The sequence below is a fragment of the Aythya ferina genome (assembly GCF_964211825.1).
Source record: "Aythya ferina genome assembly, chromosome: 3".
Taxonomy (NCBI): domain Eukaryota; kingdom Metazoa; phylum Chordata; class Aves; order Anseriformes; family Anatidae; genus Aythya; species Aythya ferina.
Window position 1 is genome coordinate 2,085,257 of NC_140298.1, and position 20,364 is coordinate 2,105,620.

General features: G+C 40.8%; 2 protein-coding genes across 12 annotated transcripts in view; one reads left to right on the forward strand and one right to left on the reverse strand.

Annotated features, from left to right (window-relative positions):
* Positions 1–8,922, forward strand: part of EML6 (EMAP like 6) — a 127,994-nt gene extending 119,072 nt beyond the window's left edge. For all 4 annotated transcript variants that reach the window (XM_084514059.1, XM_084514058.1, XM_084514060.1 and 1 more), the window contains 6 exons: positions 790–962; positions 1,526–1,688; positions 2,363–2,466; positions 3,644–3,797; positions 4,181–4,281; positions 5,348–8,922. In XM_084514059.1, the coding sequence (XP_084370185.1) occupies positions 790–962; positions 1,526–1,688; positions 2,363–2,466; positions 3,644–3,797; positions 4,181–4,281; positions 5,348–5,372 (720 nt within the window). In that variant the 3' untranslated portion in view covers positions 5,373–8,922. The remainder of the gene's footprint in view (positions 1–789; positions 963–1,525; positions 1,689–2,362; positions 2,467–3,643; positions 3,798–4,180; positions 4,282–5,347) is intronic.
* The window catches only part of RTN4 (reticulon 4), a 46,332-nt gene continuing 33,132 nt past the window's right edge, over positions 7,165–20,364 (reverse strand). For all 8 annotated transcript variants that reach the window (XM_084514066.1, XM_084514063.1, XM_084514062.1 and 5 more), the window contains 6 exons: positions 20,150–20,357; positions 17,481–17,619; positions 11,605–11,674; positions 10,934–10,980; positions 9,723–9,781; positions 7,165–9,315 (listed from right to left, as the gene is read on the reverse strand). In XM_084514066.1, the coding sequence (XP_084370192.1) occupies positions 9,273–9,315; positions 9,723–9,781; positions 10,934–10,980; positions 11,605–11,674; positions 17,481–17,619; positions 20,150–20,357 (566 nt within the window). In that variant the 3' untranslated portion in view covers positions 7,165–9,272. The remainder of the gene's footprint in view (positions 9,316–9,722; positions 9,782–10,933; positions 10,981–11,604; positions 11,675–17,480; positions 17,620–20,149; positions 20,358–20,364) is intronic.

The following is a 20,364-nucleotide window of genomic DNA, read 5'->3' on the forward strand; positions in this document are numbered from 1 at the left end:
TGATGGAGTGCCTTTTATTGCTTAACAAACATTATTAAAAAATGAGATTTTAATGTAAAAGTACAAACTGGCATGCATTAAGGGAGCGTTTTAATTCTGTGCTGACACTGGGTAAGTCAGATTATTGGCTAATACACAGACCCTGACAATAAGCCTGCCTCACTGGCAAGCATGACTTCCTCGTTTCTAGAGACTTTTTTTAGAATTGATCATGTTGCATATATGTACATCAGGATTTTCTTTTCCAATGTCAAATTGCAAGTATCAGCAATGAATTTTAAAAATGACAAATGGGTTTCTTGTTATGCTAGGCTACATAAACCTTTTCAAAAGCTAGTTACCTAAGCTAGTAGGGATAATTCTTAATGTGAAAAATGAATATACGGTTAGTACAATCAGGTAAGTGAAACTGCAATAACATTTTATTGTTTACATGTAGCAAATAAAATTACACTCCCCCCCATCCTGCTCACCGGTATAGACACTAACAAAACAGACTTAAATAGAATAGGAAACTGATTTTTTCACCATTTTTTGCTAAACAGTATTCTTTCTGGTGTCAAAACTGAAGTCATCCTGCAACAAGATAGATCTATATTTTGAATTCTGTTTAGCAACATATGCCTCGTGGGATGTTATTTTTATGTGCAACTTCAGATTTATATTTAGAGGAAATGAAACAGAATTTGTTTTTAATAAGTGGCTTTTATACGTTTTGCTTGGAAACTTTCTGTTTACTTGATAGCATTCTACAGTACAGGTATGATACTGTTGCTTCCGTTAATACAGAAACTGCTGAACAAAGTCAATCTAGGCCATCCAGCAAGATGTGCTGCATATAGTCCTGATGGTGAGATGGTTGCAATCGGCATGAAGAATGGAGAATTTGTTATTTTACTTGTTAACAGCCTTAAAGTTTGGGGCAAAAAGCGAGACAGGAAGTCTGCAATTCAGGATATTAGGTATGTCAAAAACTTCAACTGAAGTTCTCTAAATACACAGCCCTTGCTTAGGAAATAGTCCACCCAGTTCAGAGGTGTTTTCCATTTTTCTTGCAGTTCCGTATTTGTTGAAACTTGCATGAAATCATGAAATGCATCTACCGGCTGACTGACAGATACCTTAAGCTTATATATACATACACATTATATAGCACATTCTTTTTTTAAACTGATATAATTCAGTTATATCCACTTGAGTAATTTGTATACTGTGGAGCTATAATTCTGGGAGTTAATATAACACATTATAAAATTGCAAATCTCATTTTCTCACAGAGGATTGGTGTTACTCTGCATATTGTGCTGCGCACTTTCTTCAAGTGCTACATTAACACCAGTTCTCTATGTATGACATCCTCAGTCTTTCTCATTAAGCATCCAAGCATCAGTGTTTGGTTTGGATTTAACCTCACTATTGATAAAAGGTATTTTGTTTCACAGTAAAGTAAGTTTGTCCCTTTGTGTTATCATAGGAAGCAGAAGAAATGGTAAATTATATCTTCATTCCATATTTTATTGTCTAGGATCAGCCCGGATAACAGGTTTTTGGCTGTGGGTTCACAAGAACATACTGTAGATTTTTATGATCTCACTCAAGGTACAACCCTAAACCGAATAGGCTACTGCAAAGACATTGCAAGTTTTGTCATCCAGATGGATTTTTCTGCAGACAGCAAGTACATACAGGTATATCTCACATAGGACCATGCTTATTTCTATTTATTGTGACTTATTTGCTGTCAAACATAATAACAAGGTGGAGGTAAAAAAGAGTAGGGGAGACTTTCTGATGCAAATCAGATAACTTAGATTGCCCTTACGATGTTCACAGAGCTATTTTTAAAGTTGTCTTTTTCTTTCTAAATAGTTGGGTCTTCCCCTGGGTTCTGCATACCCTGCAGTAGCAATATAGCTCAGTTCCCTTAAAAGATTAGCAGTGTGCTGAGGGTAAGGTATTCTCTTATCCCCAGTGTCATATGCATTGCCTTAAAATAAAATTGTGGACTATAAGCTCAATATAGAAACCTTTCTCTAGGGTGGGATGCATATCATAGCTGAATTCACATGTGAGTTTTCCTTTTGAATTTCGTAAAATTGGGTCGAGATAAGCAAGAGAGTAAAAGGAAATTCATCAGCTATGTAGAATGCATACAAACACCTCATTCAATTATTTTCCTGTAGCATTGTTGTTACTTTATATTACATACAATTATAGCTCATGAGGAAAAAAACACAATGGTTATCTGTGATGTTTATTTGCTGATACTACTTGCTAAGACTATTATTGCTGGAAAATTTTTTAAAAGATAAATTGATGAACTTCTGGCAAAATCTCTAGCTTTTTCCTTTCCTGCTTTCAGGTATCAACTGGTGCCTATAAGCGTCAAGTTCATGAGGTACCACTAGGAAAGCAAATAACGGATCCTGCCATGATAGAGAAGATTACATGGGCCACATGGACAAGGTGAGAAATTGAGGAACAAAGTTCTACCTGACTGGAGATCAGCGCAGTACTGCATACAATACAGTGCATAAGATCAGACTGTGTAAACCAAATACATGAAATGTCCCTGGGGTTTGACAAATGTGAAAGAAAAATATCATACACTCCCCTTCCCTAAAGTTCTTACATGCCTTTTTCAGTGGTTGAAGCTGGTTGGTGTCATGCTGTCTCTGTATAACGTTATTCATACTGTCATATATCACTGTCTTATATCCACTTTGGCTTGTTGCCATTTGTCCCAGCCTTCCAGTGGTGAAGTGCTTTGCCCCCTCACATTGCTCTGTGCTGTTACAGGCTCATTTTATTGGCATGCTGGCACAAGCAGCATGGGAGGCATGGAAACATGAGCTGATTGTATAGAAAGGAGTTGTGGGTACCATTAAAATGTATTTATTGACATGGACTTACATAGGACCCCCTTGCACGTGATTACAAAACCATGGTCGTGCACTTGTAGAATGTGGAACAGGCCAGAAGCAGATCTGACAATAAACAGTGGGATGATAGTACAGGCAGATGTTTAGGAGAAGATAAGTGAGGATCCTCCCACTCTTACTGCTCTGTAATTAGGCATAAAAATTCTGCCCCAAATTACTCATTTCTAAGGGCTCTTCACAGCTTTTGGGAATGAGACAGGTGTACCTGACAGTTAACATGTGGGTAAATAATTATAAAGAAACCTCAGGTAAGCGGGGGGGGGGGGGGGGGGGGGGGAGGGGGGAAAGCTATTTTGAGAAATACTCAGATCCAAACAAGTATTCACTCATTCAAAAACTCACTCAGGCTAAGGGAAGAGAGTATTATTGTTTAAAAAAAAAAAAATCACCAAGGGGAGGGTACAGTACATGCCCATGTGGAAGGGAAAAGCCCATAGTTGCTCAAGCTGCTTGTATAAAACAATGGGAATGGTTTCACAGAAGAAAACCTCAGAGTTTATGTTTAGAGACGGTTTAGGTGCCATGCAGCAATAATATATTCTTGTGATGCTCTCCATTATGAGAACGCAGGCAATGGCTTAGAGGGAAGAGATTTTAAAAGAAGGCAGTTAACAGGCTGTTGCCTCACCATGCCTTACCATGCTCTGGACAAGACAGGTCTTATGGTCTAATGCTGTTTTTTTAACTTCCTTTCTGAACAGCATTCTTGGAGATGAAGTCATTGGAATTTGGCCGCGAAATGCAGATAAAGCAGATGTCAATTGTGCATGTGTGACCCATGCTGGCCTAAATATAGTCACAGGCGATGATTTTGGTCTGGTGAAACTGTTTGATTTCCCATGCACAGAAAAATTTGTAAGTAGATATTTTATTTTAATCTAAGCAGCTTGCTTTTCCCTGTGTCCAAATTCCTTAATGTATGTTTTTAAGGAGTCCAAAGTGCACGGCCCAACAGGTCAGCTCTAGGCTGCTCCCAGCCAGCGCTGGTTGCAGGAGCGTGGGAGCCATGTGGCAGACTTGCTGTCCCTAGGAGAGCTGCTCGCAGGTGGTGGGGTAGCCACCTTCCAGCTGCTGGGAAGGCCACAGCTCCCAGAGCTGGGTGCCGAGTTTGGATTACCAGGAGCTCTGACAGGAGTGCTGCAGAGGGTGTGGTTATGCATGCACTCACAAGTCAGCTGTCACTTTTTAATGGTGGGCTAGCATACCGAAGTCCTGAACTTCTCTTCCTTTTCCAACAGGCCAAACACAAGCGGTATTTTGGGCATTCTGCGCATGTTACCAACATCCGCTTTTCTCATGATGACAAGTATGTGATAAGTACAGGAGGAGATGACTGCAGGTAGCTGCTTATTTATTTTTATGGTGATGGGATTGATGAAAAAATTTGTTGTGTAACTTCCCGTGCCAAACGCACAGCAATGCAAGTACCACGTTTCTTGGCTCACTCTGTATTCATTGGTACCTGCTGAAGCGTGAACTTTGCTTTTCTTACTCTTGCACTGCTGTATTTTATGCTTACTTGTACGTGATTTGCTCCTGCTACCTTGGCCACACTCATAAGGCCATCGGGTAATCATGCAGTCAGGTATCTGTGCCTTCAGTTTATGTCACCAGAGCACCCAGCATCTGCTTCTAAGTCCCTTGTCTTGCCTTCCTCCTGGAGAGGCCAGACCAGGCCGATCTTGCCTATTGCTGCACGGCCTGCAAGGAACACGGAGCCTTTGAGTGACAAGAGGTAGGTGAAGGAGCTCTGGCTGCTGGCACAGGACCCACTTGTGTGGCTGAAGAACATTTAGATGAGATAGAGACAGCTGGTGAGGGTGTCAGTCACACAAAAATAACTGAGTATCTCCCACCCAGAAAGGGGGTAGGACAGAAATTCCAGCTGAACAGAAGGATAGACGGATTTAGAAAAACATTTGAAGTAACCGGAGGCTCCTCAAAAGGTGCCTGAAGGAAAAAAAAAAAAAAAAAAAAGGAAAAAGGAAAAAAAAAGAGTGGATGTGGGTGGGTGCATGGATTGTATGCCTCTGTGTGGGTGTGTGCATGCACATGGCCATGTCTCTGGGTGTTGGCTCTCTGGCTCTGGGTGTGTGTGGCCGCATGTGCATGATGGTTTGCATGTGCAGCTGCACACGCATCTGCATGCAGCTGACTGTGAGTGTATGTTTGCATGTGTACGTGACTGGCTGTGTTGGGGGGGAGTGGCTGTGCATTATTAGACTGTTTCAACATGTGCACAACAGAAGGCAGTGCCAGGGCTTACCTTTGCTTTACCTGGAGGCTTGCAGTTAGAGGTATTTATAGACACAGACGTATTTTGAGTAGTCTGTCTATGATATGCTAAAGGTTATCATTAATTTACTTATAAATAAATGTTACACTATCACTTAACTTCTTTGTAGTGTATTTGTATGGCGATGTCTTTGAAAGACAACTTTTCCTGCTGTTACTGCAACCACCAAGTGACAGCTCTGGACTGGACAGCCATGAATGCCTCTACCCTCAGCCGCTGGAATTTCCACATGCTGCTGTGTGGATTACACCTTTTTGGATTACTCGTGACTTTACTGACCATGAATGCGATCTTGCGATGTGAAGACCAACATCCTTGAGCAGGAAGCTGAAGTTTGAAAGCGACATGTTTTGTAAGAGGGGTAAGCTAAAGTGAACAGTTAACACCCTAAGCTGCTTTTGCCTAATACTGTATTATTCAAATTACGTCTGAAAAGGGAGGACACAGAGGGCCCTTTAATTTGCATAATTTCAAAATTTAAACATTCACTCAAAAAAGTGTTTTTACTATACCTGCTTAAAACTCAAATTTAGTGCACTAAGTCACAAGCTTTTAATGAGCACGCTGGGTTCATGCTTCAGCTTTCAGGAATTGGAGGAGCAAAGTATAATTTTTGTTTCAATGTATTTATTTGGCAAAATTTTCTATCCATGAAGTGCCTTTGAACAATATTTCCAGTAGTCTGGGCTACAATCTTGCCTCCCACCAATGTCTGCTTTCAACATATGGTGCTATAACTTTCACACAGAGGAGGGCTAACACCAACACTTTTCCAGACATGTACTTACGTTATCCGCTAAATCCCTTTTTAGTGCTTTGGTTTTTAATACCTTCAGAAATGAATTCCAAAATGTTTCCAAGAGCAGGAACCTATGCATCATTATGAGGACAAAACTGGTGGTGTGACATCTCTTGGTAAGCTATACTCAATTGGTTCAGATGGTAGATGGGCTGCAGCCAGAATTTGAGGCTTAACTTAAAGTGGGGACAGGAGTGGGGGAAGTAGAAAGATTTTTTTTAACACAAATAATGAGGAAGTTGTTCCCTAAGTGTTCCTGCAATCTCCCTGTTGGCAGGAAAACATGCTTCATATTTAACTGCCATCCCAAGCAGTGACCATCTAGTGCATTAAAGTATTTTGAAAGCCATCAGGAATCCTTGTTTCCCATTATGCCCTCTGGAGAGAGAGCCAAATGAGAGAAACCAATGAGGGCTGTGACCCCTTCAGTGGGCAGCTATTCCCATGCTAATGCTATTTAGACATAGAAAATAAATAAATCTGGTACCTGACTCTGGTTTACCTATCCCGGAGAAAAGCAAAATCTTTGCTAAATTTGAACTCCTCTCCCCATCCTTGCTTCTCTTGCACCGTGTGCAGCCCCCTGCTCTGTGACTAGGCTGTGGGATCATGGGGCAGGAGGGCAGGAGGGCAGCAGGCAGCTGAAATGAAATATGAGATGTCTCCACTTGAAAGTGGAGACTATGAGCAGATGTTCACAAAAAGCAAGAACAGCTCTTCAGCAGTTGTTACTGAACTTCTTAGAAAACCAAAAATGATAGGGACAGTGGAATTTGAGAAAGAAAAGAAAGTTCAAATTTTCAAATGAAATCTTAGAAAGGAACAGAAAACATGGGCAGTTTCAAAAGATTTCGGAGAGTTCTGATGTGGAATGCCTCCGTATTTTGGAATGACCTTCCTTTTAAACAGACTGGTTTTAATCAAAAGAAATAAAGGCCAAAATAGAACATTTTGACTTATATGTAGTATTTGAAAAGAGATACTGAATTGTGGTTTAGTCCCAGTTCAGATTAATAGAATGATTAATTGTGGAACCATCCTGCCAAACCACTTCTGATTCCCACTACGTAAGTGAGACAATAGCTGTTGGACACAGAATATCATAAAAATGACAAATGAAACAACTATCCAATTAAAGGAGTGGATCCATGTATATTTAACACACAAAAGTGCTTCAGCAACCTCCAAGAATCACCTTTTTTTAAAAGTGAATTTATTAATGCCTTATATTACTATACAGATCAGCTTGTCAGATACACAATAAGAGTCCCTATGCAGTTTTTTTTTTTAAATAAACCTTATTGATCAAATATTGTAATCATGTTAGGTGGTGATGTCAGTGAGCACCTTCTTTGCTTATGTTGTCATGTTTGCCTTTCACATTGATTGTATCCTGAATAAAACCAGTTGCACAGCAGAAGGAATTATTAAATGGCTATGTTAAAAATATCTTAGAGCAATAGCGTCTGTCAGGATAACACTTAAAAATTTGTATGTTTATATGGTTTGGCTTTATGTATAAAATGTTCAGAAGTGATGATGTATTATACTGTAAATTAAAATATTAGTGCATGAATTTATTTTTCAATGGTCAAGATGCCATTAATTTAAAATCTGTGTCTCAAATAAACTCGGATACAAGTTTTCAATGTCCAGCTTTCTAAATCAGGCTCGAAAACATCTGAAAAATTATTGGACTCGCTTAACAATTTCCTTCAAACTAGCACATGGCATACATTACTGTCTTCAACATAAAAGAAGCCAAGGATATTTACTTCTTTTAGCAGAATCTAAAATTTCATCTTTTTCAAGAACAATTTTCAACAACCAACCAACTCACAAGACTGACAGTCACCCACGTCACTGAGCTGTCAGTGCAGCTGGCCATGGTAACAACAGTGGCCTTCAGTATTCAGCATCAAGGCCTCCTCACTGCAGGAAAGCATCTGCTCTACGAGAACTACGCGCCAAACTGAGCATCACCCACCAACACAGCTATTCAGGACATCAGATCTGTAACTAGAACTGAACAAACTGCTTCACGCTGCACAAAAGGTATCATGAAAAATCCATCTACTCACATTGCTATAAATCTGACAAACTACTTCTACCACCATGTACAATGGATATTTAATCACGATGAACTTAAAATAAACACAAATATATTAAACTTACCTCAAGAAAGCAAAATACCGATATTATTTTAAGTCTATAAGCTTTATTGATACTTGGGGTTTTGTTTTGTTTTTTTTTTTTTTTCTTTTTTGTTTGTTTTTTTTTTTTTACATTTCACAATGCATTCCACAGACTTAGTTCAATACAGCTTAAACTGCAAGTGTATAAATTTTCATTTATAATTTCTTGCATAACAAGGTTTTAAGTTTCCAAACAACATTTGCAGCGTTAGATATTCAGTCCACAGATTATCAGAGTTTGAGAGACTGTAGAGTTACTTGCTCAAAATCAACTACTGCATGTTTGCGCAACAAAGTGTATGCTGTAATCTTTTAATATATGTGGAGGTTCCTTTGTTCATTACTTTTTTTTTTTGTTTCTTTTAAACAGATGCTAGTGTTTACAGAGACATTTTAGTTTTTCAAGCTTGTGTGCTATGGAGCTAGTCCAGAAATCAGTCAATTCTCTGAAGTACAAAGCACTGTGGAGCAGCTGAAAGATCTAAGCTTTGTGAAACACATATATATATATATATATATTGGCAATTGATAAAACAATAAAATCACAATACAGCTATACTCATACCAAAAAGGCAAGATTTTTCAAAACTTGCTAAAATGGTATATTCTTCTAAAACATCTCATTTTAGAAAATCTGCATCAATCTACACAGACCATACACAGTGCACAAACTGGGAAGTGTTATCCTCCGCTCCACCTGCACTACCTCTTCTGGAACGCAGCAGCGCCTACCTCTGATGAAGCAAAATGTACAGCTTTCTCAAATCTTTTTGTATTAGCCAGTGCTGCACATGGGATAAAGAAAGATGATTAGTTTTAAATCCATACATAGCAGCTTACAATACTTAAGATGATGAAACACATGGCAGTCAAAACAGTTATTTTTCCTCAAACACTGCGTTGCTAAAAAATAAAGATCTGTGAAATTGCACTGCAATGTCAAGGGTTTTGCTTATTCCCTGACCCTCCCCATGTAAATCCAAATAAGAATTTTCCCCCTTAAAAGATGAACTTCCTATCAGTAAGTTGCTTCAGGCTTTTTATTCAGTTTTGCGCTTCAACCCAGGAATTTTTGCTTGGATCCTGCAAAAGGAACAAGAGAGGAAAAAGAACAGCATTTGAGTAAGGAAAAAAGAGTAGGTAGAAAAGCCTTCAAGACAGCAATCTGTGAAGGTAATTATCATGGCAAACCAACTACTACACTGAAAAATTGATAGAACTGCTGAAGGCCTCCTTTTCTCATGCCACAGCTGCAACCGCTGTGGGCCCACAGTTTCACTAATACATAGATTTCTATTAAAAATAACATTGGATGGACTTAAATGCACCTCCAAGAAAAGAGCTGATTTCATAACCATTCCATTTTAAGCAAAGAACTTTCTCCTCCCACAACTAGTATATATAACGCATTTGTTATATACAGAAGTAGCATGCATGCCAAGAAACTAAACATTATTTATGTTTAAGTGAAAAACAAACAAAAAACTCACTTAGCCATTGCGTCTTTGACATTCTTGTTCACTAGTCCCAAATAATGGTCAATTTGGGCCTGAAATGTAAGGTGAGAGATGTTAGAGACCAAGGCTTACCAACAGTTCCTTTGCTGCCTGGCAGGCAGTTACACACACTAAGACACGCCCTGCAGGAATGACCACTGATGGAAGGATGCAGCTCAACAGTGCTTATTTCCCAGTTTGATGCTGCTCCAATGCAAGCACGCACAACCAAGGCCCATGGTGAGAAGTGAGCAGTCAGCTTCTCCTTCTCCTCTGGGCACCACAGAGAAGGAAAGCTGCTTCGCTGTCGAACAGCTTACGCCCTCCGAGAGCAACCTTCGGCTTGTCAGGAGTATCAAGGAGCCCAGGCTAAGCCATGCAAACTGTCCATCATCTTTCCTTTCACTGCACAGTATTTAGCTCGTTTCTATGGTCATACAGAGGTTGGAGAGGAGCCCAAGAAGCTCTCCCATCTTTTTAGAGTATTTCTTCCACTTTTCCTTCATCCCAGACTGACCTTCAGGATCAGAGTTGTTTTGGAAAGAGGAGAAGGAACTGCTAAGCCAGGGCTGGCTCCCCCCCCCCCCCCCCCCGTGCTATCAACCTGCTGAAGACAGTCCCTGCTCAAGCTCTACTATTATTTAATCATAGTCATTTTACTTTGGCTTCTTCTAACCGCCTCTTCCTTTACAATAGTCTGCTGATAGAAGTATTAGACTGTACCAAGCCTCTTCTGCTGCCTGTTTTAGCCAAATTACAAATTTTGTGGGGCTTCAGGACACAAATCCTGAATACCAGCTCCAAAGTGTGTTTTTTTTCTTTTTTTTCTTTTTTTTTTTCAGAAATTGGTTTAAAAGTACTTATATCAAGATTCACACCCTGCCTACTGCTGCAGCAGGCCTGAATAAATCCGGATGAGAGGAAGAGAAGAGAGGAAGAGAAGATTAATCATGTTTTTTTCCATAATTGTTTGCTGGGGAAGCCACCTTACACTTCCACCAAAAAGGAGGATGGGAAAGCATGCACGGCCTGGACTTCCAAGTGAACTTGGTTCTCTTGGCTCAGGCAGTGACTCCTGATTAAAGGCCGCCATTTTAAAGACTTTAAAGAGTTTAGAAGAATAAAATGAATTTTTATTTTCTCCTGGTTTTGCTTCAATAGAACTAACTTCATGGAGTATTTAATGAACCTTATTGAACACTCACCTGATGTCTCTCATAAATAACAGGAACACTGAAGAGCGAAATCAAAGCTGGAAAAGAACAGATCAAAGGTATAAATATTGACAGAAGGAATGGTGCTCAGTTAAACAAAGACTTGCTTTCACACCTTAACATTTCTTTCAAAAGGGTACAACAAAAAGAAAAAACTAGGCCACACACAAAAATTGTTGGCTGGTAATTTAAATAATCCCTGCTAAGGAGAAGCTGGGCTGCTCTCCAGGTCTTGTTAACGGTACAGTAATTCTGGTCACAGTTCACTTTTTCACTGTGGGTTAGGCACATTCTTCAGCAAGAGTGCTTAGGTCAGTGGCACCGCCCTCTGGACTACAAGAAACAAACTATCTTCAGTGGGAGGTGACCAGAGCTGATTTTGTACCTCCACCAAAGTTACAATATAGCAATGATATTAAAGAAAAGCTAACCCTGACAGGGAGATAGGGTCTCTGGAAAATGTGCAACTTCACAGAATTCAATACAATTCAAAATTGTCCATTCTGCAGGGTTATCAATGTCCTAGAGAAAGGACACACAACTACATCATCCTGATACAATCTCAAGAACACAGGAATAGCCTGGGAGTATCGGGCAGACTTCATTGCTTTTCCAGGGTTATTTTGCAATGCTAGGTATTTAACACAATTTCAAACACTTACCCAGTATCAGTAATGTCAGACCATTAAACAAGGCACCAACATAAGTGAATACCCACATCAACACTGCAAACTGAAAAATAAAAGCACATGTCAGCCTGTGACTGGTCTTACAAGAACATATTAGTTATACCAGTAAGCAAGATAACTTCTCTAAATGCACATTTGAAGCTGGAACACCCCAAACTCCACCCGTGTGCATATAATGTAATTATAGATGAGTGACGAGATGGCTGAAGGGTTTAGTAATGGGATATGTGGCCTCTTGTGTCTAGGTCATTGGGCTGAATTCGGCCCAAGTCAGCAGTGACCAAAGGCTGTCAGTACGTGGTAGTTGCACAAGGTCCCCTGCGTGTGCACAGCACTTCCAATACGGCATTTCAGAACGATGGGCAAACACTTCCTACCTCCCACCCTTCAAAGACAGGAACAGGACAGGCAGGGAGGTGAAAGGGCTGGCACATATCGCAGCCCTTGGGGACAGAGCCAGAAGGAAAGTGGGTCATTTGGTTGCATGGCAGCCCAGCAGCCAACACATGAGCACATCAACCCTGGGGCTGCAAAGCCACCGGCGGCACTGCCCTACCACAGCCACGCTGCGGCTCCGCAGTGGTCTCCATGAACCACTGATTGCTAGGCAGGGGCTTCTGCCACACTGGGTGAAAAACCTGGCAGGGAATGTGGCAAGGCTGGCTTGGGTGACGTTTTTCCCTTAAACAACACAAGGACTTAGAATACTACAATATTCAGGAAAGAAAGAAGTCATCAGTGCCACAAAATGGAAGATGGCCGCAGGTCAAAGACAACCTCCAAAGAGAAGCTGGGTTTACGCACACCCAGCCCTTCCCTTCCTGCTGCCGCTCATGGTGCCTGCCCCAGCACTGGCCACTCTGTTGCTCCCCCTGCCCTGCTGACTCTGCTCTTGCACAGGCCCGATCGGGGGGGGGCCTCAACCCTGCCTCAGCGGTTTCGCACGGCTCTGAGGGAGTTAAACCCCAGCAGCTTTCCACCAGGTGCAGAGTGACCCAAGCACACCTCTGACCTATACCAGGGCAGGAGCGGGCTGCGGGCTGCCAGCTCTATTTCTGTGTAGGATTCCTCCCTGAGGAAAACCAGCCCATTTCTTCTAGTGTTGCACAGCCCATAAGGAACAGAGCAGAAGCCAGGATTTGGATGTCAGATCTAGTGGATTTAGCAGCACTTATTTCTTGCTAAGCAGACAAGACCCCAGCACTCTAATCAGCTAAGCATGTCTGGTTATTTTCTGGGCAAGACACTGTAAAACAGCGGAAGGTGGTGCAGAGGCTGCAGATACATCCAAATCCAAAGAATCCACAGATAGCAGCCGAAGGTGAAGCACCGCAATAAGCAGGAGATGCAAAGGCAAAAGGTGGGCACAAAGCACTGGAAAATAAAGAACGTAATGCTGAAGGATTGTGGGCAAAAGATGCAGACTGCAGCTGAGTTACTCAGAAGTTATGCAGCCAGACATCCATTTTTAGCTTATCATAAGACGCAAAATGTCCAAATCAAACAAAATCAACAGTAAGGGCAAAATCAAGTAAGGGCAGGGCAATAGACAGGTCTAGCTGCATAACCCCTGTAATGAAGGAAGTTTACTTCAAGAGCTTCGTTCAAAGCTGGTCCCATTCAAAATTCAGCAGGATTAATTGCAAATGATGCAGTTCTTTATCTGTCAGCTCTTTCCAGAGGTGACGCAAATAGCACTAGAGGCACAAAGTTAACCCTCAGACAAGGCTGCAATGTTACCATCAGCTGCATTTCCACTGAAGGAATTTGGCAGGTTTATCAAGAAAAATAAAGCAGATTTCTCTAACCTCCCTCATGATTCATTCAAACCTTGGCCCAGTTCTGCTCTCTGCAGTGCCAGGGTGAGAGCTGGCTGCCAGCCTCTTTGCACAAGAGCGACTTTACCAAAGCAAATCTCCACTTTCTGAGCAAGTCTGTCCCTGCAGCATGTCCCCTGCCTGAGAGACAGGAGGAAAGCCAACTGTTATACAGCAAAAAGCCCCCAAGTTTGTGAACGCCCAGAATGACTCTCACAAAGTGTGCATTCGGTATCGGAAATCAGCTGGCTTCAAGCATGCACAGTGAACCATTTTGACTGCTCTCCGAGCTCTCCCCTGCATGAGCACAGTTCCAGAAGCAAGGCACCACCCTGCCCAGGTAAACATTGATAACAGAGCTCAAGACTATGCCCATGTCAGAAAACACAGTTCACGTAAGCAGCGGGGTAACAGAATCAAAATCAATCCGAAAGTCCAACAACCATCAGAACAATGGAATATCATGTAGTGAGCATTGAATTTATGGTCCGAGAAATATAAAACTCCTGAAGTTAACATTTGACTGACAGTGGCATTGCTTGTCATGAAGTCTGTCCAAAGCAGTGCTAGGGTTTAATGACAAAGCCTATCGTGTGTGAAGTTTCTGTCCACTTTGCCCATTTGTTCCAGGCAGGAGAGGGAACCACCGACCCCAGCGAGGTGTGGCCACCAAAGCAAATGATGTTCAGCAAAACCCTCCAAAGCCCTCTCCCAAACCACTGCCTCTCCCTCCTCACACCTTTCTGACAGTTAAAACCAGGCTCTCAGGAATTAATGGACTCAATCTCAATCCCTCATTTACTTATGGTTTCTATTTTTTCCTAGAAATGACACAAACATACAAATGTGTAAAGGCTTACCTCAAGCATGCCTGAGCACTTAAAGCTCTAAGATGGGGGCGGGAAAAAAAAAAAAGCTGAAAGCAACCCAGGAGTGACCTACAAAGATAATATTGTTCTTCCCAGATGCTCAGAACAGGATAGAAGGAAGGCACGGGGCCCAAGCTCACCACCTGCACATTACAATGATATGTGAACCAGCAACAAAACTGTGTACCTGATGGACTGCATCCAGATTTTGCCTACCTCCTTCAGTAAGACTCCCTAGTACCCAGAGCATAAGGCAATTTAATGGCAAATCCAGAAAGGATAATAAACAGATATATCAGCTTCTTTACTATAAACCAGTTCAAATATAGCACAGAGCTCTATTTCTCAAAATATCAGTTGAGCAATGACAAATTGAAAGCAACTGTGCCCCGACATCAGAAGAGAACTGCTCCTGATTGCGCAGCCCAGGGTGAGCTGCTCGATTACTGTGTGTCAGGACAAAGTGCAGCTCCTCCTGGGACTCTGACAAAAGCTCTTCTGAAATTTCCCCTGAAAAGCTATGAGGAACTTCTCCTTGTGCTGCATAAATATTTAGTACATTTTAAGACTTCCATGACTGAAGCACTGTTTAATAAAAAAAAAAAGAAAAGAAAAAGATCTTAACGAGACAGATTTTACAGCCAGAACTATTATGCACAATAAACTAACCTGCAGACATTTTCTACATCAAAGCTCGTTAGCTTTCATTATATACAAACATGCTGTTTCCTATGGTGAAGATGTTTAAACTACATGAGCCAGGCGTATTTTTTTTTTTTTAATAAAACCAGAGCTGCTGTATTACATAAAACCTCAGCATCTTAATGTTCTCCTCAAGCGCAAAGTCTTCAAAATCAGCAACTGTAAATGGTCCTGACATTCACTGGTTTTATAGAGGGTTGCTCCCAACTACCATAAATCAGACTAATTAACCCACATAAAATTTTTTAAATGCCAGAATAGAGGGGAAGTGAATTATTTCATCTGAATAAAAATGTATTTCCTACATAGCATACTATTTTAGAAGTGATTAGAGTGCCTTGAAGACATCTTTACTGGAATTAATTCTACTATTGGAAGACTTAATTCTTAGAACAGTGCTAAGTACAACAGCAGTTGGCTTCGCTGCTTCCCCTTCCTTACTGCAAGGGACTGTGAACTCTAAACAAATGGTGTGGAAATTCGCATAACTCAGATGAAGGCTCATACCACAAAGGCCTTAATTACTGAAGAAATACAAGTGACCTTGTGACTACAAGGCTTTTCTGTGATGTATCCAGTTGTTTAATAAGATCCAAATATGACTTCAGCAAAATAACCTTTTTTGAACACTGAGAATCAATGCCATTAAAAAGCGCAATAAACAGAGAATATGTTCCTTTCCTCCCTCACACTCCAAGTTTATGTTATCAAAATACAGTTCTAGTCACAGAACAACAATTCCTTTGACCGAGGCCACAGCGCTGCAGAGATGCACCCCAAGCACGCAGTCACTGAAGTGCAAAGGCAAGCCAGCCTCTCACAGGCGGCGGGCAGGGCTGACATGATTTAGCCATCCAAACCAAGCCCCAAGTGGGAACACCAGCAAGGCACAGACAGAAACAGGCTCATTTATGTCGTGCTGCCATAAAATGACCGCAGCAGTATCAATCGTATATAGAAAGGTGACCAGAAAATATGAACGCACAAGCACCTCATAAAAGTACTTTTATTGCACAGCCCTGTAGGAGCTGGAAGAATACTGCACAACCCCCTGGGCTAATCCTTTATCTCCTCTTCTCTTTCTGAGAACCTGAATCTTTTCTATGAGCACCAGACAATAGGTGACAACACCCAACATCCTTACACATCTTTTCCTCTTTCCAGAGGGAAAGGACTCTTCCTGGGAAAAACTTGGACAACATTATTTCCAACGCCCACAGTACCAACTCCTCACTGTGTTTATATAGGAGCAACTGCAAGAGAAATGCATCTATATGAGAAACTGCATCTAGAAACTCTAAGATCCTGAGAACTATCTTCAATTTCTATTCCACAAATAAAACAAGGACTTTTACAGCCTTCCTATTTTATTCCAAGTTTCTCTCCAAACCCCTTCCCTCATCCTCACAACAACTCAAAGGCCTTTGCAAAGCACTTTATAAGCAAGAGATTTAACTGGAGGATAAATGCAACTTTATTTCAAGAAGATTATGCAAACTGAAAAGCAAATGGCCAACAAGTTGTACTCAGTAAAGGAAACAATTGTTTGAAAGACAAAGAAATGTGATAAGCTTGGCAGGAGAGAGCATAACTCTCACAGAATAAAAATTAAGGTTTTTCAGCCATTTCAATGCCATTTCTTGCTCTGCCACCTCAGTAAAGAGCACCTCAGTTTTGCTCTGCAACATTCAGTAAATTCTATTCAGTACTAAATTCAACATATGCTAGGTATCTGTTAGGCTGTTTTGCATGCTTTATGCAGTGTTGTTTCCAAAAAAAACATTTCAGTAATTTGTAGTGCTAAGAAAAACAACTATTTACACCCAAACCAAGTGACTGAAAGAAGCCTCTACCTTCCCAGTAAAGCACAGGCATTATTCAGTCCCCATTCTTCCAGTAAAAAAATGAATAGAAAACTCCTGCTGTTCAAGGCAAGTAAATGTATTGTAAATCAATTGACCACTTGCTAGTCTCTGTACAGAAACAAACTGAAAAACATAAGCCAGACTGTGCCAGTCTAGCTGTAAACGGATTTATTTATTTATTTTTAAGAGTGAGTGAGAGAGAGGTGGTCGTGATGCATTCTGAATGCCCATACTGGAGCAGTGTCTTGTTCTATGATTCCTGTTTTTAAGCACCAGCAAGGAGGTGTAATAGCTCAACTGTATGCAGCCAAAGTTTATTTCAGTTTTCGATTCATTTTTACTGTAGTACTGTCAAAATGAAGTACAAATAAAGCTAACCACTCTATGACTGCATTCAGTACTTAATGTGTCTAAGAGAATGCTGCACTTCCTGAAAAACAACAAAAATTGGTCCAGCAAGCAAACTAAAACTCGATACAGAGCCAAAGATGCTATTGTTCATTCACATTTGTAAGGACAAGTGGGCTTTGCTAACTTAGGTCAGCAAGGAATCTATTTACACAAGGCTGTCACATTTACAGTTGAAGTAGACTTACCTTCAGAGAATCAACTAAGTCATCGACTAGGAAGAGACGTCTCAGCTCTTTGACTGTGCCATTAACATGGCCAAGCACAACATTACTGTATTTCTGAATAAGCTCTTCAGACACGGCTACGTCAGACTCCAAGTAAGCCCTGCAAGACAGAATAGCTTATGAAACTGTACTATAAGAGCTCTGCCAGACAATATCAACATACAGCATGTTAAAATGAGAGAAACCTCACTATACATGGCATGCTAGAAGTATAGAACAGAGCTAACCTAAGTTATTCTTGGAAGGTAAAAGCAAACCTCAAAAGAGGAAAAACATACCCATATCTTCTTAAAGAGAAAAGAATATAAAGAGTTTCTCTCTCACTACTCTGCTGTGCTAGTGTATTTACAAAGTCACATGCAGTCTTACCCGGTGCCCAGGCAAAAAGGCACACTGGCTAGCACACACGAATGAACAGACAAGGCTAGCGAGTGGCCAAAACAGTTTCCAGCACCTCTGACACGTATACTGCTGTCTATCATGCTAATAAGGCCAATGTACATTTAAAATAAGAGACACAGATGGACAGGCTGGCAGGGGAGGAGGAGATCATTTACTGATTTTGCTACTGCATTAGGAAAAAGAAAGTTCTTAAGGCAACCTGAGACTCTGCTGGACTTGATATTTCTACGTTTCTCAAATAGAAACCATGTCCTACAAAATCAACATATCCATTCATACTGCTAGAAGACGCTTCTGAAATCAGCATCACGCTGTGACAAGTACACTAATAAGGCATGGCAAAATGAGAATTTTTTATTGTTTGCTCAAAAAAACTTCTCACGATTACAGACAGCAATTCTTTTAACAGAAAGATGTACAATTGTGTCTGGTTAAGTGTTCTTTCCACTACACCATGACATTTATCTGTAGTTGTTGTGGCTATGACAATTTAGACCCTTTAAATGAAGAGTAATTTATCTGATTTGTGCATTACAGGGAGAAGGAGTAATGTAGCACAACTATCACAGGGTGCTCATTTTACAGTTACTGCACCTTACCTATTACTTCCAGTTGGGGATTCTGCTTTGGGGTGGGAGGTTATTTTTGTGGTTTTGGTTATCTCCTATTATGCACAGGAGACATATAATGGAGTCTCCTACATATACTAGTAGCTCATCAGCAGGAGATTTGGTACCTGAATCAAAAGGTACATCGATCTCATGGATGTCTCTTCACTGTCAAACTAAATTCAAGCAGAAGCATTCTTCCTGCAGTTGAAAAGCAACCAGGGATGTTGGAAAAGAATGTCTAGAAGCTTCTTACGAATATCATTATTTTTAAAAATAAACTGCTTAAAGAGCACAGAGCAAACCGGATTTCCACTGGGAACTATTCACCCTAATAAGAAACAAAGGCCTTGATGGTTTTGTTTTGTTTTGCAAAAGATATATATGTCATGCTGCTATTCTGAATATTATTGTCAATTGGCCAGATGTATTTTTTTCTAAGATCAATCTAAGCTTGAAAACAAATACTTTTCCCCTCAGAGTTTTGTCCCACTGTTGTTTTAGGTAGAGATTGACTTCTACTGGCTAAATGAGCCACTACATGTAGACAGAGAGGGGAAAAAAAAAAAAAAATCAAGAAAATATTTTACTTCGTCTTACTAAAGATGAGAGGAAGAAAAAGAATGACTGGAAACACCACAAAATGAGTAAGAGGGCTGTAAATAGGAGGGCAAGCAGGATTTTCTGAAAGATGCAAGGGAAATTCAGACTGAGCCACTTAATTTGTTAAAAAAGGAGAGAAGCAAGAGCAGTGTGGGTTACGGCTGGCAGTGTGGGTTACGGCTGGCATGCACTCTTAGCAATTAGTCTAACCCACCAATATATTTATGTCTCTTAAGATGCAGCTCTGCAATAATGGGCACCACTGTACTCTACAGTTAGAGTATGATTACCAAGCATGCTGCATCCCCCCCTGCAGGGAAGTGCACACATGGTGTACCCCAAGGACTTAGCTCATCACGCAGAACCACTTAAAAACACTTAATCCTACGATTAAACTCCTCAATCCTTAGAAATTTCTTCAGAGTCCAGGTTTCTGGATTTTTTTATCTGGGCAGGCTGCAATGAACCTGGATTCTGCTGATCACAAGGCAGCCTTCCATATGGAGAACACAGCTCTGCTGTTACATGCTAATATATAATTTAAAGAGTATCCTGAAGTTTCAAAAAGATACAAGTACCCCCTACTACATTTATTCTATTTTTTTACTAAATAAATTGCACTGGAAGTGCTGAAGTAATATTTACATTTTGTACATCATCTGCCACTGGTTCACATTCTGAAGACTACACCACTCCAAAATGCACACATTATTCCATTAGGTTGGAATATGTTTTTTTGTTGTTCTTTTTTTAAATGCAAATTAGGACACTCTAGCAGTGCCAGGAAAATCCCCTGTACCAAGCATTCAATTCATTTGCTTTTCCACTGTATTTGCCTCCTGAGAAAAACTGAAAGCAGTGTAGTCGTAGGCTGGGTGACAGATTTTTCAGTACAGAGGCTATTTACATTATTATGCAACATAGTATGGCATATGTCATTTACTGCTCATAACAGCACCAACAGTGCTGCGCCCCAAAACAACATACATTTTTTCTTAATTATAAGAAAAACCTCACCTAAACGGGTGGCCTTCATCGGACTTTTGGATTGCCTGGATGACTCCCTTGTATATCCTAAAGCTGATGGTCACAGAAAGCAGGGCCAAGGCAATGTAAGCGGTCACGCTCACGATGCTGAACACTGTTAACGAGAGCAGCAGGAACAAGCTGGCACCAAACACCACTCCTGTCTTCTTAATGTCTCGCCAGTAAAGGAGGTCAACAACTAAAAA